The sequence below is a fragment of the Suricata suricatta genome, chromosome 5 (genome assembly GCF_006229205.1).
Source record: "Suricata suricatta isolate VVHF042 chromosome 5, meerkat_22Aug2017_6uvM2_HiC, whole genome shotgun sequence".
NCBI lineage: Eukaryota > Metazoa > Chordata > Mammalia > Carnivora > Herpestidae > Suricata > Suricata suricatta.
This window is the reverse complement of record NC_043704.1, coordinates 118,945,381-118,961,884: the sequence shown is the minus strand read 5'-3', so window position 1 is coordinate 118,961,884 and position 16,504 is coordinate 118,945,381. Positions and strand designations below refer to the sequence as shown.

Sequence of the window (16,504 nt, the reverse complement as noted above, 5' to 3'; positions counted from 1 at the left end):
GCTGACAGCTCAGAGACTGGTGCCTGTTTGCATTCTGTGTCTTCCCCTCTCTCTGCCCCTCCCCAGCTCATGCCTCATGGTTTCTATCTCTCAATAATAAATAAATGTTAAAAAAATTTTTTTAAATAAAAAAAGATTTAGTTTATCAATTTTACTTTTTATCATTTCTCAGTTTTATAATTTGTATATCCTTATATATTTGGTGGAAAGTTTATTATGCTTCTTTCCCTTTTCTTATTAATAAGTATTCATCATTTTCCTCTAAGTACTGTTCTTACAGAATTATAGTCATTTTCTGTTATTTTTTTGAACACTATCAAATTATGTTTCAAATGTTTTCCTTGGCCCTATGCTACTCAAGAAAAGACATTTCAAATTTTCACGTGGCTAAGTACCATTTATATATTGTTTTTGCTATTCATTTCTAACCATATTACATAATGGGCTGAGATGTTCCATTCTATTGCTTTTTAAAGTATGGAACTGAGAAAAGGATTTGTGTGTGTGTGTGTGTGTGTGTGTGTGTGTGTGTGTGTGTATGTGTGTGTGTGTGTGTGTGTGTTTAGAAAGGGATTTCCTTCAACCTGAAGTTATACACCATGGAATTAAACTCACTTATGGGAAGAAGACAAAAATTAAAAAAACAAAGAACATAATACATTTTGAAATATTTTAACAGAAACATTACTTTTTGTTATAGACCAATCATATTATGCATAAAATATTTAAACCTAGTTTAGTTAGAGGCTCTTCTTAGTGTCAAGATCATTTCAATCTCTTAAGGAGATTTAAAAAAAATTTTTTTAACATTTACTTATTATTGAGAGAGAGAGACAGGGCATGAGCAGGGGAGGGGCAGAGAGAGGGGAAGACACAGAATCGGAAGCAGGCTGCAGGCTCTGAGCTGTGAGCACAGTGCCCGACGTGAGGCTCGAACTCACAAACCTCAAGATCATGACCTGAGTTGAAGTCAGACGCTTAACTGACTAAGCCATCCAGGCGCCCCTTAAGGAGATTTTTGTACTTTATGTTTTTAATGTACAAAAATAAAGACTTTACAGTAAGACATCAGTTGGGTAAAAGATCAATTCAAATAATACAGAACAAAGTCTGGCGTGCTACTGGGAAAAAGCTGTTTTGAAAAACACCTTATTTATATACTTTGCTTTGCCCATGTTGAGACCTTCACTCTATTTTCTTTTGGCTAGAGTATCTCATTTGGTAATTTCTTCAAAAAGTATAGGCTGCATGGCCAGAAAATGTCCTTTTGCACTTAATATGAATGCTACCTTAGCCAGGCACCAGATTATTGGCTCATTGCTCTTTTTCCTAATATGTACATGTTCCACTTTCTAAATTTTATAGCTACTTCCATACTCATCTAGTTTTTTTTTCTTTATAAATAAACAGCTTTTCCTATCTTAAAGCTTTTCTTTAATCAGAACAGCTGATTTATTTAATCAGATAAATCCTACACATAGGACTATATTAGTTTATATCTTTTTTTTTTTTAACTTGGTAAGCTATTTCAGTCTGAAAAGTAAGGTCTTTCTTCTGCCTAGGGAAATTTATTTTCAATTTGTCACTTCAACTTTTACATTTTTGTTAACTCCATTTCCATAATTACATTTTCATATGCCACAAAAGACTACTATTCACATACTTTTTTCTCTTAACTTTCCTCTGTATCTCTTACTTCTCAGTTTTATCTTTTATTTTTTTTCCTCTTTTTGTTTTCAAATTCTCCGATTCCTACTTGGATTTTCAACAGTCTCTTTTATGTTTTATTATTATTTCTTTTTACATTTTAAATATCATGGTTTTGTTCTTCAAAACTCTTTATGTTTTCCAGACATTTTTTGGTAATATTTTCTTTTGTACCTTTAGGTTTGACTTGTTGGTGTTAATTTAATCTTCTGTTTCTTCCACTCTATCTGTCCACGTAGAAGCTACCTGTTGAGCGTGGTCACTCCCCTTCAGGGTGCTATTTGCTCCTACACTGTGCTCTCTTTCAGGTCAGGCTTACGGGGCTGTCAGGAAATGAGAGGCAGGGGAGTGAACCTTGGCTCTCTGGTTTCTGGAGATATGAGAAAGATTAGGCCTCCCCACTCAGGCTGGACGAGGAGCAGTTCAGACCAAGCAGTACTGATGTCCACCTGGCAGGCTCTCCCAGGGATTCACCAGGCCACCTTTCTTCTCCACATAAGGGGATTTTCTCCTGGCTCAGCAGGCTGCATCCACAGAGAACATCTAGAGTGTCTTCAGCAGCCTCTGGAATTTTCACCAATAACACTCAGGTAGTGCCCTCTACAGACCCTGGGTCTGCAATGTCTACTTGACACCTCAAGGCCTCGTTCTTGCTGGGCTCCACTCCAGCTTCGTGGTAAGCCACACTTCTCCCCAGGAGGAGAGGCAGGACCATGAACTAAGATCCTACTCACCAGCAGTAACATGTATCTGGTCATTCCCTAGGATTAGTTCACATGTGAGAAAATGCTTATCTCATCCTCTCTAATGAAGGGTATGTTATCTCTCTTGGGAAGATACCCAGAGAGGAATCAGTTTCCGTATTTCTAGTAAACAAGAGTCCTTGGTAATTTTAAATGTGCATGGGGAAGTCTTATGGGGATCACCTGGAGCAAGCAGATGTGACATGCAGCAATTAAAAGTGATACTGCTAGGGGAAAAAATGTCCCCTGACCTGTGTTACTGGAGCACAGCAGAGAAATACGGCTGTGTAATACACAGGCTGTTCATTAATCACAACAGCTAAAAAGTGGAAACAACCTGCATGTCCGCCATCTGATGAATGAATAAATAAATTCGGCACCTCCATATAATGGAATATTCGGCAATAAAAAGCAGCAAGTGCTGATATATGCCATGACATGGGGGAACCTGGCAATGTTATGATGAGTGAAAGATGGCACTTTCAAGACACCACGTATTGTTTGATTCCATCCATATGAAATGTCCCGAACAGGCAAATCCACAGAGACAGAAAGTAGATCCACGGTAGCTTAGGGGAGGTGGCTAGAACAGGAAGTCAATGCCAGTGCATATGGGGGTTTCTTATAGGGGGAATAAAAATGTTCTAAAATTAGATTGTGGTGATGGTTGCACAGCCCTGAGACAACAGTAAAGAACACTGAATTTTCCACTTTAAGTAGGTGAATTATCTGGCTTGTGAATTATATCTCAATAAAACTGTAAAATAAAAGCAAAAAAAATTTATATAAACTGTTCTGCAACTGCTTCATCCCCCCCTTAATGTGCCATAAACAGCGTTCTACATCAATAAGATACACAACTACACCGTTACATGCGACTGTACAATGTTCCACTGTGTCGATACACTGTAATGCTTTATCATTAGACAGGAACTTATTTCCAATCACTGCACTAAACAACCTATGCATATACACGTCTTTCCACGCCTGTCCCATTGTTTTCTTAGGAAATACAGAATGAGGCCAAAGGGTCTGCATTCTATAAATTGACACATATTGCCTGCTTGGCCTCCAGAAAGGCCATACTAGTTAACATTCATCACAAAGGAGGGGTGCATGGGTGGCTCAGTCGGTTGGGCCTCTGATTGGCTCAGGTCATGACTTCGCAGTTCATGGATTCAAGCCCTGCATCAGGCTCTGTGCTGACAGCTCAGAGCCCAGAGCCTGCTTCAGATTGTGTGTTTCCCTCTCTCTTTCTGCCCCTCCCCAGCTTGTGCTGTCTCTCTTTCTCTCAAAATAAACATTAAAAAAATACAAAAACACACTAAAAAATTCATTACAAAGGAAAACAAGCAGTTTTTTTCTCTAGATTCCCATTGATGCTGAGCATCCTCAAATGACTTAATCTCTGCCAATGATATTAATCATTGATATTAATTAAAAACTGATATCAGTTTTTAGATGTGTATTTCTTTGATTATTAAATGTGAATAGCATTTTTTTAGTTTTTTGTTTTGTTTTGTTTTGTGTTTTAGTAATCTCTACACCCAACGTGGGGCTTGAACTCAAGACTCTCAGATCAAGAGTCACATGCTCTTCTGACTGAGCAGCCAGGTGACTCTGAACAGCATTTTTTAAATAGTCATTTGATTTATGCTACCTGTATTTCTGTCCTTTGTCCATTTTTGTCATTTCTTTCAAGCTTATTTATTGAGAAAGAGAGAGAAAGAGGGAGCACACGTGCGTGAGTGAGCAAGGTTGGGGAGGGGCAGACAGAGAGAGAGGAGAGAGAGATTGGGAATCTCAAGCAGGGTCTGCACTCCCTGATGCAGGGCTTGATCTCATGACCATGAGGTCATGACCTAAGCCCTAATCAGGGGTCAGACATTTAACCGACTGAGCCAGCCAGGTATCCCCATTTTTTAGTCATCTTTATTAATTTTTCTGATGTATACTACAAACTGTTCTTATCATGTTATCTTTTAACTTTGCTAATGGCATCCTTCTAATATCTAACATTCTAATAATTTATATACTTAAATTTATTATTCTTTTTCTTTATGGTATCTGGCCTTAATGCCTAGCCTTTTATTATCCCAGTATAATAAAATAATACCCTACATTTCTGGTTCCTTTAATATCTCATTAGAACAATCCATTCATTCCCCACTGGTCTGTAGTCCTATGGTATCCTTGAATTCTTTAAGTGTGGCCTGAGCAATCTGTTTATACGATGACTTACCTAATTCTTGAGCCCATTTGATGACTGTACCAGTGTCTCCTGCATTGCTTTCAGCTAAGCATACAACTTCTTGCCCAATCTTCCACCCAATTAGTGGATAAAAGCCTTAGAAGCAAAGAAACAGTATAAGTCAAATATAATAAATAGATAATTCATCACATAGATGACTACAGTAGAATAATTTGATTTTCTTAAAAACTAGCAGTAGCTTTGAAGTCAGTGGTCTCACAAATTTCTAACCTTAGTCTGTCTCCTCAATTGTAAAATGGTCTGCCTCAGAGAGCTCCTGTGAGAATAAACTGAGTTAACGCATAAAAAGAACTTAGTGCAGTGCCTGATATGTAATATGAATAATAAACATTAGCTTTTATTAGCCATAGGCATATCTATGCCTCTAGAAACAGAGAAATAGAACCAACTACATTATCTCATTTATTTGTGGGAGGTTCCTAAGTAGGAACAACCTGATACAATGATCAAATTTTCTAGCTTCCATTTTCCTAGTTAGGGGAAAAGGAAGAGTTCAAGGGGGGATGGAAGGTAAGAAAAATATTTTAAAATCTACCTCTTAGTAACCATGCTAAGAGACCATGGCCCAGATTAAGAGCCCACAGACCTCTTAGGGTGTTGTTCAACAATCTAAATTTCTTGGTTTATACATCCTGGGATGTCTTCTGTCAGAGAGACCAGTTTCATGGCAATTGCCTTTATATATGCGTGGATCGCTAGTTGAGAATTACCACCAAAAAGCTGCTAACACATAAAAGAAAACTTGGAGGCCCAGAAAGGTGTTTTAAACAAATATAATGGGTATTACAGGTAAATAATTGGAAAACTGACCAAAATACCCTAATCCTGAGTTTCTCTATAATAACATCATTCTCATTTTTTATGCTTTTAAAGAAAGGGAAATGGAATTTGACTATTTCTAAGAATAAAAACAAAAAATATGTTACAGAGTGTCCTTAATATAAAATGGGAAAACAGTATCACAAAAATTAAACATGAAAATACGTGATATTTATTGATAAAAAGGATAATTTCTTACCACCTCCAACAGTATGTTGCAGGTTATTTCCAGTATTAATATCCAAAAATGTCCCAGTTCCCATGGTTAGTTTCACATCTCCTATCTGGAAACAGCATTCTCCAAACATGGCTGATTGTTGATCGGCGACCTGCCAAAAATGTTCAACATAAGATGACTGCACCTTAGCAGTGGCCCATTTCACTGTGTCCCACTGTCTCCTATGCTGTATTCTCACGGTTCAACATTTTGTTCTCTTTTTTCCTTTTCTTTAAAGAAAAAATATCCCTGGAGAGAACAAAGAACAACAATAAGACGGAAGTCTCTCTAGGGAATGTGCCTCAGGAATTTTTAGTGGGCAATCTACTTTATGACTTTTAAGTATCCCAGGAATAATCTTATAAAGGTCAGAATAAAAATTGTGCAGAAAAAACAAGAGTTTTCAACTTAAAAACAGTTTCATTCATTAGTCAAATAACTGACTTCACAAATTTCTCTTTTAATAAGAGTGATAGGTGTATGCTTAATATAAATAGATGTAGGTCAAAACTACATATTCCCAACCATATATTTTTGTTAGAAGACAAAATAGAACATGTTGTTAAGATAATTAAATGTATATATACATCATTAAGTAACAAAAATTCAAACGGGTAAATTTTAAAGATCTAATTGGCTTTATTAATTGATCCATGAATTGGGCAGCACCCTTCCTAGCAAAGGCGAGTTCCAAAGGGCTAAAGAAAAGGAAAGGTTTTAGAGGTAGAGAAAGAGTGGAGAAAAAAGGAAACTATTGGCAAAGAATCCATTGTTTTAGGCAAGGTCACCTTCCTAAGGGGATCAGAGGAATCTATCATTAAACTTCTAGTGCTGACCAGGAAATTCCCATGTTGACTGGTTAAGGGTTATATTTCTAGGAGGTTGAAACTACAGATAGGTTAGCTATTACGTTGTGGTTAACTGGCTTGGGGCTGCCAGTTGAGGCCTGCCGTTTTCTTTTTAGCAATTCCCTCCCTTTTGATCGGACTCTCAGCTTAACTGAGAGATGTGATCAGAATTTAAAGCATTTGCGCCATTCTCTGCCATCACTCCAGAGTTGATCAGCTATTATTGATCCTTTGTGTGGTATCCACAGGTCATGATGGTTTTCTCCTTAACCTCTGTGATATTCTCAGGTTCATAACTTATAAGTAGATTGTCCCCTCATTCATTTTCTGACGTTCCAGTCTCAGGGAGATCATTTGCTTGGTGATTAGCAGTTAAGATGCATTTAAAGCTTTTAAAAAAACTACAATATACCAGAAAGATTATTATGATAACTATAAAGAGGATAATTCCCTGTGTTTGGAGAGCACTTCAGAGCCATAGTCCCCAAGACTCAAAACAATTAAAATCAAAGGAAGACCCTGCTGAAGTTATTCTTTTAATCTTAGCAGCTTGGTCAGTGACCTTACGTAATTAATTAAGTTTCAATTTCCTTAGAAGGGTTAATCCAGATACAGCAGGTGGTGTGGGCCACAGCAGAGGTACCTCCTTGCTTAGCTAAAAGATATTCAAGGGCTATCGTACTATCAAGAACAAGTTTGGCCAAAGAGTCTAAGGATCTTTGTTGGAGAGCGGTTGCTTTAGCAGCAGATTCTGCAATAATTTCAAGAATTGAGAAGTTCCTGATCATAGGCTTATTTACACTTGTCTCTAATAAGGGATGTAGGGACCTGCCAAGAGGCATGAATCCTGGATCATAAAAGCCTTCAAGTAGATCCTTTCTAACTCAACAATGTAACTTCTGGGGAGTTGCCAAGGAGATGTCTTATTTTGCTTGTGAAAAGTTAGGGGGTGAAATAAAAGGCTGTTCTAAATTCCAAAGGATTTCTCCCTTAACAATGGCCTGGGGCATTATCTTTCCAGGCCAATGTTAGAGTAAGAGAAAGGGTTTCATGTTTAAAGCTCGAAGTCTTGATCCATAGTCTGGGCAGAAGCAGTATGCCTCGATGTGACTTCTCTTCCTCATCAGTTTGATTCGGAGGTGTCCAGGGTCTGTACAGGGCCTGGCTGCAGGTGGAGCCTTCACACGCTGAGAGATATGTACTCAAGGCTCCATCTCTTCTGGTTTTGCAGCAGCGTCCGTGATCAGGAGCACTTGGTACGATTCCTCTTCAAAAAGGGCTTGAGCTACCTTCCTCTGATAATGTTTCCAGAATATCTAAATCTCCAGGCTCTACACTGTGACCAGCAGGATCCTTTGACTTGGGATCTGAGGAGGTTTCTTTAACCTGTTGATGACAGGCTTGAGCATAAGATATTAGAGATTTACAGTGGCTGGTCTTAACAACAAAGGATTGGTAGAAGCTTGTATACTGACAGAATTCCAAGAAGTTTTGCAAGGTTTTCGTTAAGCCTCATAGAATTTGCCCTGTGAAGTGGGTGTCTCGATCACTGGAGATTGTGGAAGCTATGCCCCAAATGGTAAAACATGTTTTCTAAGTTTCTTTGCTACTATGAGGACATCACAGCTTTGCAGCAGTTTACGGCTTCAACCCATCCACAAAACATGCAAACAATAACAAGAACATATTGGTAACCATAACCCATAGTAAGTGGCAGCTGAATGAAGTCCAGTTGCAGGTGTTAAAATGGTCCAGAGTGGGGAGGTCTGAGGCTCTGGGAACAAAATCAGTTTTTCCAGGATGACCTGACATATCAGAAATTCCTGGTAGATTGTTTTGCAATATTATAGAAGTCTCTCTACCAATGTCCATTCATAATTTGGGTCATCTTAAATGCCCTATGGTGCATGAAGGAACATACAAATTGAAAAATAGTGTTTGCCAGGGAGCTGGAAAGAACTAAGCAGCCATCTTGGTTTTCCCACAGCCCCCACTACTCATTTAATTGACAATGTTTACCCATCTTAGTATCTCTGACTCAGCAGCAGACTGTTGCCATGTCATAGGACATCAGCATAGCAAAAAATATGGCAACGAGACGACTTTTTTTTCAGAAGCAGAATGAACTTTATGCCCATGTGCCAAAATCTTACAACATAAAGAAGGCTTAGTATTACTTCTTTTTAAAAATTTATTTATTTAAATTCAAGTTAGTTAACATATAGTGTAATAATGATTTCAGGAGTAGAATTTAGTGATTCATTGCTTACATATAACACCCAGTGTTCTACCCAACAAGTGTCCTTCTTAATGCCCATCACCCATTTAGCCCATCCCCCCACCCAACATCCCTCCCGCAACCCTCAGTTTGTTCTCTGTATTTAAGAGTCCCTTATGGTTTGCCTCCCTCTCTGTTTTTATCTTATTTTTCCTTCCCCTTCCCTATGTTTTTTTTTTCTCAAATTCTACAAATGAGTGAAATCATATATTTGTCTTTCTCTGACTTATCTTGCTTAGCATAACACACTCCAGTTCTATCCACATTGTTGCAAATGGAAAGATTTCATTCTTTTTGATTGCCAAATAATATTCCATTGTATATACATACCACATCTTCTTTATCCATTCATCAGTCTATGGACATTTGGGCTCTTTCCACATTATGGCTATTATTGAAAGTGCTGCTATAAACATTGGGGTGCATGTACCCCTTTGAATCAGCATTTTTTTTAATCCTTGTGATAAATACCTAGAAGTGCAATTGCTGGGTCACAGGGTAGTGCTATTTTTGAGGAAGCTCCATACTGTTTTCCAGAGCGGCTGCATTCCCAGCAGCAGTGCAAAAGGGTTCCTCTTTCTCTGCATCCTCGCCAACATCTGTTATTGCCTGAGTTGTTAATGTTAGCCATTCTGACAGGTGTGAGGTGGTATCTCATTATGTTTTGATTTGTATTTGCCTGATGATGAAAGATGTTGAGCATCATTTCATGTGTCTGTTGGCCATACGGATGTCTTCTTTGGAAAAGTGTCTATTCATGTCCACTGCCCATTTCTTCCCTGGGTTATTTTTTTGGGTGTTGAGTTTGATAAATTCTTTATAGATTTTGGATACTAACCTTTATTTGACATATCATTCGCAAATATCTTCTCCCATTCCTTTTAGCTTTGTTGACTGTTTCCTTTGCTGTGCAGGGATCTCATACCCCCCGCTGCTGAGGCAGTCCCGCAGAATAGTGAGGGTGGTCAGCTCACCCTGATCCAGCTCCACAACTCTCCTGTGTTTTTTCTTTGGCATGCAGCTGGGATTCAAAACCCAAAGTCTTTAAGGACCACGTGGATCCTCTCCCTTACTCTGGAGTACAGCTAATGAAAGACCTTTGGCTGGCACCTGCAGGGTCTTTTGTTCTTGGGGAGGCAATAAACCCTCTTCCAAAAGCCCTCCAGGAAGGGGAATGTTCTCTCCCAGTGAACCCTGGAGATCCCTACACCACCCTAAGCACTCCAGTGCCAGCTCCCTCCTCTCCAGAAGCACGTACCACAGCTCTGCTCCGGAGAGAGTTGTACACTTCCAAAACTTCAGAGTTTGAGCTCCAAACATTCTTTGCAAAAAAAAATCTGGGATACTCAGTACTTCTCACTCCCCAGTGCATGGTCCAGAGAGGTTTTCTCTCTTGTGTTCTCTCAACCCCTCTCTCTTACGCTCCCTTTTCTCTCTCCACAGAAAGGGTTCCCACTCTTCAGCAACACCACCATTTTTCTTCCCCCAATTCATTTCCATGCACCTCACACCACCCAAGCTCTGTCCCTCCAACTGTGGGGACCCTTCTGCCACTCAGTGGATTGATTTCCTGGGTGTTCCCAGTGATCAATACAGCTGTGTCTGACGGACAAAGAAAATCCCAGTCCCCCTATTTCTCCATCATCTTCAGTGCCACAGTCTCTTAATGAAATCTTTTCATTATGCTGTATCTACTGACCATTTTGAAGTGTACATTCATTCATGCCCTCCCTCTCACACAGAGCCTCCAGCGGTTTCCCAATCATTTAGAATAGCATTCCCAATGCTTATCACACAATAGAAGGTCCTAAGTTATCTGCTATGTTATGCATAGCCTTCTTTTCAATTTCATCTTCTAACATATTCCCCATGGTCATGGAATTCTGGGTGCTCTGACCCCTACCATACCCTGATCTTTCTAAAACATTTACTCCCACTCTGGCATCCACCATTCTCATTGTCTGGAACACTCCTCCTATATGTATCTATGTGATTGCTCATTTATTTCTTTTGGATCTCTGCTCAGAAGTCCCTTTCTCAGAGAGGACTTCCTTGATTCCCATATTTGACAATGCTTCACATGTCATTTAACATATCAAATAAGCTTAAACAGTTTAGCAAATTATTTGGAATGTTCCAGGCCAAAAAGACTTAAGCCAAACAAAAGTCCAAACAAACAGGGATGCCTGGGTGGCTCAGTCGGTTAAGCATCCAACTTTGGCTCAGGTCACAATCTCACAGGTTTTTGGGCTGGAGCCCAGCATCAGGCTCTGTGCCGACAGCTTGGAGCCTGGAGCCTGCTTCCAATCCTGTCTCCCTCTCTCTCTGCCCCTCCCTTGCTCACTGTCTCTCAAAAATGAATAAATCTTAAAACAAATTTTTTTTAAGCGCAAACAAATTTTGTCTTTTTAAAACAAAATCAAATTTTAATTTTGTACCAGTTTAGTTTTGATATTAAAATATATTCATTCTTATCTTAGTCCTGACCACATGCACAATTCCTTTCCAGAGATTCCTTTTTCACAAACTTTCTACAACCACTTTTACCTTAAAAAAAAAAAAAAAAATATATATATATATATATCCATTCCTCAAACCTTTTTTTAAATGTTTTTTATTTATTTTGGAGAGACAGAGAGAGACAGTGTAAGCAGGGTAGGGTCAGAGAGAGAGGGAAACACAGAATCTGAAGCACACTCCAGGCTCTGAACTAGCTGTCAGCACAGAGCCTGACGTGGGGCTTGAACCCATGAAATGTGAGATCATGACCTGATCCAAAGCCAGACGCTTAACAGACTGAGCCACCCAGGTGTCCTGCTCATATCTTTTTTTAAATAAAAAACATATATTTTACTTCCCTTGCATGTCCCTTGGAGATGCTTCCCTTATTATTTCTAGTAATGTTAAGCAATTAGGAACTCTTATATAAGCATTCTTTAGACTGGCAAATTTACAGATACACTTTATCATTTTTAGAAGCATATGTCTTTAAATTTTTCCAATGTAGCACTAATGATATGGGGAACAAAGGCAAAAGAAAAAAAATTAAATTTCCTTACAACTTATAGCCCATTGACAAGTCCTTGAGACTGGAAGTAACCTTCCTCTAGGAACTCAGTGGCCTCAATGATACCACTTTGCTAAGGGCAAAAGGCAACCTTAGCTTAACATTATCCTGACCTCAAGGACCCTGTAAGTCTTCTTTAACATATAAAAATTCTTTTGGAAACTTCCTTTATCCCTACGCCCCAGGATATATGTTAGCAGTCATCCTCCAAGCATATGGCTCACTGACACACATGACTAAGGTTTTACTAGACAGTAGTAAATGAATGACCTTTTCCTAACAACAGCTAATCCCTCAAGGTCCTGGAAACCTTGTTTCCAAAGTTCCTTAGAGGCTTATGCTACCCCTAAACCCCTCCCAACTTGAAAGTATATAATCAGTTACCTGTCAATACACCAGTGTGGCTCTTTCTGCCCACAGGTCCTGTTCCCGTGCTTTAATAAAACCACCTTTTTGCACTGAAGATGTCTCAAGAATTCTTTCTTGGCCCTTGGCTCTGACCCCCAACATTTCCACATCACTAACACATCCAATTATATTTTAGTTTTTCTGAAATAAGAAGCCACAAGAAGATGAACTTACGTTCAATAATTAATGTTTTAGTGTTTCATGTTATTTACAAATGATCTAGATATTTAATGACTTAAACTCAACTCATTACTTAACCTAAGTCAGCAAAATCCTAAGATGTTGGGTTAGCAAAAAGATTTAGAAAACTGTTTAAAAGTTTACCTGACTTTGGCTCAGGTCATGATCTCGCTGTTTATAAGTGCTGACAGCTCAGAGCCTGGAGCCTGCTTCAGATTCTGTGTCTCCCTCTCTCTCTGCCCCTCCCCCACTTGTGCTCTGTCTCTCTCTCTCTCTCAAAAATAAAAATAAAACATTAAAAAAATATTGGGGGCAATTCTGGGACTGGTGAAGAAAGATATAAACTTTGGGTTGCCTTTAGAGCTATGTTTTTAGCTTTGTAAAGATTTGTACAGTAAGGACAGATGCTTTTAATTCCTCTAAGAATTAGGTTGTAACTTAAATGACATAAGTTGATCCACCTATCCAACTATATTATTCTCGGTTTGCTTCATTTTCTTCTAGGGACATGCTTCTAATTTTAAACATTTCTGGTGGTCTTGAATAAACCCCCATGAGTGTGAAAGGTGTCCCCAAAAAGGTGTAAAAGATACTACCTTCCTAAGATCTAGAGTCACTCTCAGTGATAGTCAAAATAATGAACCCAAACCTCATGTTCCAGGAGGGCAAAAAGCCAAGACCAGTTATGCAAAACGAGACAAATAAGAATGCAATATATATCTCTGGAAAAGAAAGGATCAAGCACCAATGAATCTGGATTTGGAAAGGAAGGGACAATGTGAAATTTTATTTTCCTCTTTGGACTGGGTACTACAGACTGAGATTTGGAAGGAACTGATCCTGGTAAGAATTTTCACCCTTTGCTCCCCACTGACAGTACAGAGTGCTTGGGATTCTCCCTCTATCTCTGCCCTTCCCTGTGTGTGTGTGTGCGCGCATGTGCGCGCACTCACACTTGCCCATTCTCTCTCACAAAATAAATAAACAAACTTAAAAGAAAAAACTTTCACCCTTTGCTGGCTCCTGCCAGTTGTTTCAGGGTCCCCTCTGCAGGCTCTGGTATTTACCAGAGTTTCCCTTTGGCTGTTTAATGTAGTGATTGTAGCAGTTTTACCAGAAAATCCCTCAGTCTCAACACTCGAGGAGGGGCCATTTGGGTGTCCTCCTTTGAAGGTAAATACAGGGTTGTCTGTAAAACCATTAATGTGGTAGAGTTTGTTTATGGTTGTGTAGTCTTTTCAGAGTGGAAAAACAATTCAGAGTGAGGCTGAGTGGAATGAGTACTGCAAGGAGGAAAGAGGGGAACAGTGGGAGTTTCATCAGCCTTTTGTTTGGGGTATCTCTTCTATCTTTAATTTTTCATTAGCCTTTTACAAAGAATCTTTTAATGAAACAACTTGGGAATTTTGAAACCTTTTGGAGGCTTCTGCTTGCCAATTAAAACAAGTGTCCCATTCTGTTTAATTTGGGAATCCTTGCTTCCAAGTGTATTTCTTTTTTTTAATGATTATTTATTTTTGAGAAAAAGAGAGACAGAGCACGAGCTGGGGAGGAGCAGAGAGAGAGGGAGACAGAATCTGAAGCAGGCTCCAGGCTCTGAGCTGTCAGCACAGAGCCCAGTGCGGGGCTCAAACCCACAAACCATGAGATCACGACCTGAGCTGAAGTCAGACACTTAATTGATTGAGCCACCCAGGCACAACCCAAGTTCATTTCTTAAATGCTCTTATTTAATTGGAATGTTCCCATAACAGCCATTGTATTTCTAGGTTGTATTTCCCTTGAAGGCTGGCGGCAGTTTGATAGGATTCTAGGCACAAATAGAGTTAACCCATATTTCTCTCCAGCCATATGTAGCTGTAAATGGGGTGCCATTCATATTTCCGTCGGGCTTTATTTTTGGACCCTCCCAACCTAATGATTACCAAAACAAGCTTAGTAAGATTCTGCCATTTTTGCAAGATATTTTTCTGCAACTTCCAGGACTTAGTTCTTAGACATAAAGTAAGCCAGTGTGCCAGAAGGTAGCATGTTTGACTTTTTAGAATTTAAATATTCCATTAGCTAAGGCTTTGGGTTTCTCGGAACTGAACTAATCCCTAAAAGGGATTTTAGTCTGGGGTTGCTGGGTTGGGGATCATGCATATTTTACAGTGTAACTTACTGTATAGAAGTTTTCCTGAGGTTGGTGAGTGAACTTGTATCAATCTAACCCACTCTGTGATTAAGTTCCTGTATTTTCTTGAGGTTGTGAACACTCTAATACCCTTTAAAGGCTCAACCTGTGCCCACCAATTTTTGCAGTTTTTTGGCCTCTGAGATCTCTGACAGCAATAGCTTTTATCTACATAAAAGAAGACAAACGTGCACCTTAACGTGTCAGCAACAACCAAGAGATGTTACTGTGTTCTGGCCTAAAGAAGGCCCCGTGTTCACCACTACCAATTCTTAAGGAACCTTGCTGGAGTCTTCTAGCAATTCCAGGGATATTGTGGTCCGCAAGGCTAGGATTTGGCTATGGGCAGACCCTTTTGTCAGCTCAGTCAGGCTCCAGGTAAAATTGCCAGCGCTAGGCATAACCTTCTGGTAGCTCAAGCTAACCTACCCCATAAAGAAAAGGCAGTTAGACAGCTGGAGCTTGAACGCACAAAGAGCAGAGCTCAGAACCAGGAGGGAACTTACCCATAGCTCTCAGAAACAGCAAGAAAGACAGTGAATTCAAAGGGTGTGGAGGACCCTGTGTTTCTCGCTGTTCCTGAATACTGCTGGAAATTCTCTTTGGATCTTGTCACTGCCTACCTGCCACCAAATCTGCTTAATAACAAAAATTTCAAATGAGTAAAGTTCTAATTGGCTTTATTAAACAATTCATAAATCAGGCAGCATCCCATCTACAAGCAGTAGGGGCTCCAAAGAGCTACGGAAAAAGAATTTTTTTTTTAGTGTTTATTTATTTTTGAGAAAGAAAGAGAACACAAGCAGGGGGGAGGGAGAGAAACACAGAAACAGAATCTGAAGCAGGTTCCAGGCTCCAAGATGTCAGCACAGAGCCCAATGTGGGGTTCAAACTAAAAAAACCACAAGATCATAGCCTGAGCTGAAGTTGGACACTTAGCCAACTGACAACCCAGGGGTCCCAGAAAAAGAAAGATTTTTATCTTTAAAAAATGTTTTTAATGTTTTATTTATTATTTTAGAGAGAGACAGAGAGAGAGAGAGAGAGAGAGAGAGAGAGAGAGAGAGAGAGAGAGAGACAGCATGAGCAGGAGAGGGTCAGAGAGAGAAGGAGACACAGAATCTGAAGACAGGCTCCAGGCTCTGAGCTAGCTGTCAGCCCAGAGCCCAATGTAGGGCTTGAACCCACAAACTGTGAGATCATGACCTGAGCCAAAGTAGAATGCTTAACCGCCTAAGCCACCCAGGTGCTCCCCCCCAAAAATTTTTAAAGGTAGAGAGGGAATGGAAAAAAGAAAATTATTAGCAACAAAAATCCATTGTTTTAGGCAAAACTGCCCTCCTAAGGGAAATGAATGAGGCCAATCAGTAAATATTCTAGGACTGATGGAAAATTCCCATGTTGACTGGTTAAGGGTTACATTTCTGGGGGCTGACACTGTTAGGCTAGGTATTATTAAGTCTTAGATTACTATCTGGGCCACCATTTGGGGTCTTTGATTTTCTTCTTTTTTTTTTTTTAATTTTTTTTAATGTCTTTTATTTATTTTTGAGAGACAGAGAGACAGCGCGAGCAGGGGAGGGTCAGAGAGAGAGGGAGACACAGAATCCGAAGCAGGCTCCAGGCTCTGAGCCAGCTGTCAGCACAGAGCCCAACGCGGGGCTCAAACCCACGAACTGTGAGATCATGACCTGAGCCGAAGCCGGCCGCTTAACCGACTGAGCCACCCAGGCGCCCTGATTTTCTTTTCTTTCTTTCCTTTTTTTTTTTTTAAAGATTTCATTTATTT

The 16,504-nt window shown here is 39.6% G+C and overlaps 1 protein-coding gene across 4 annotated transcripts in view; it reads right to left on the bottom strand.

Annotated features, from left to right (window-relative positions):
• Positions 1-16,504, bottom strand: part of GK5 (glycerol kinase 5) — a 79,400-nt gene that overhangs the window by 26,030 nt on the left and 36,866 nt on the right. For 3 of the 4 annotated variants that reach the window (XM_029940124.1, XM_029940127.1, XM_029940128.1), the window contains 2 exons: positions 5,741-5,870; positions 4,693-4,797 (listed from right to left, as the gene is read on the bottom strand). In XM_029940124.1, the coding sequence (XP_029795984.1) occupies positions 4,693-4,797; positions 5,741-5,870 (235 nt within the window). The remainder of the gene's footprint in view (positions 1-4,692; positions 4,798-5,740; positions 5,871-16,504) is intronic. The other variant, XM_029940126.1, reaches the window with a different exon arrangement.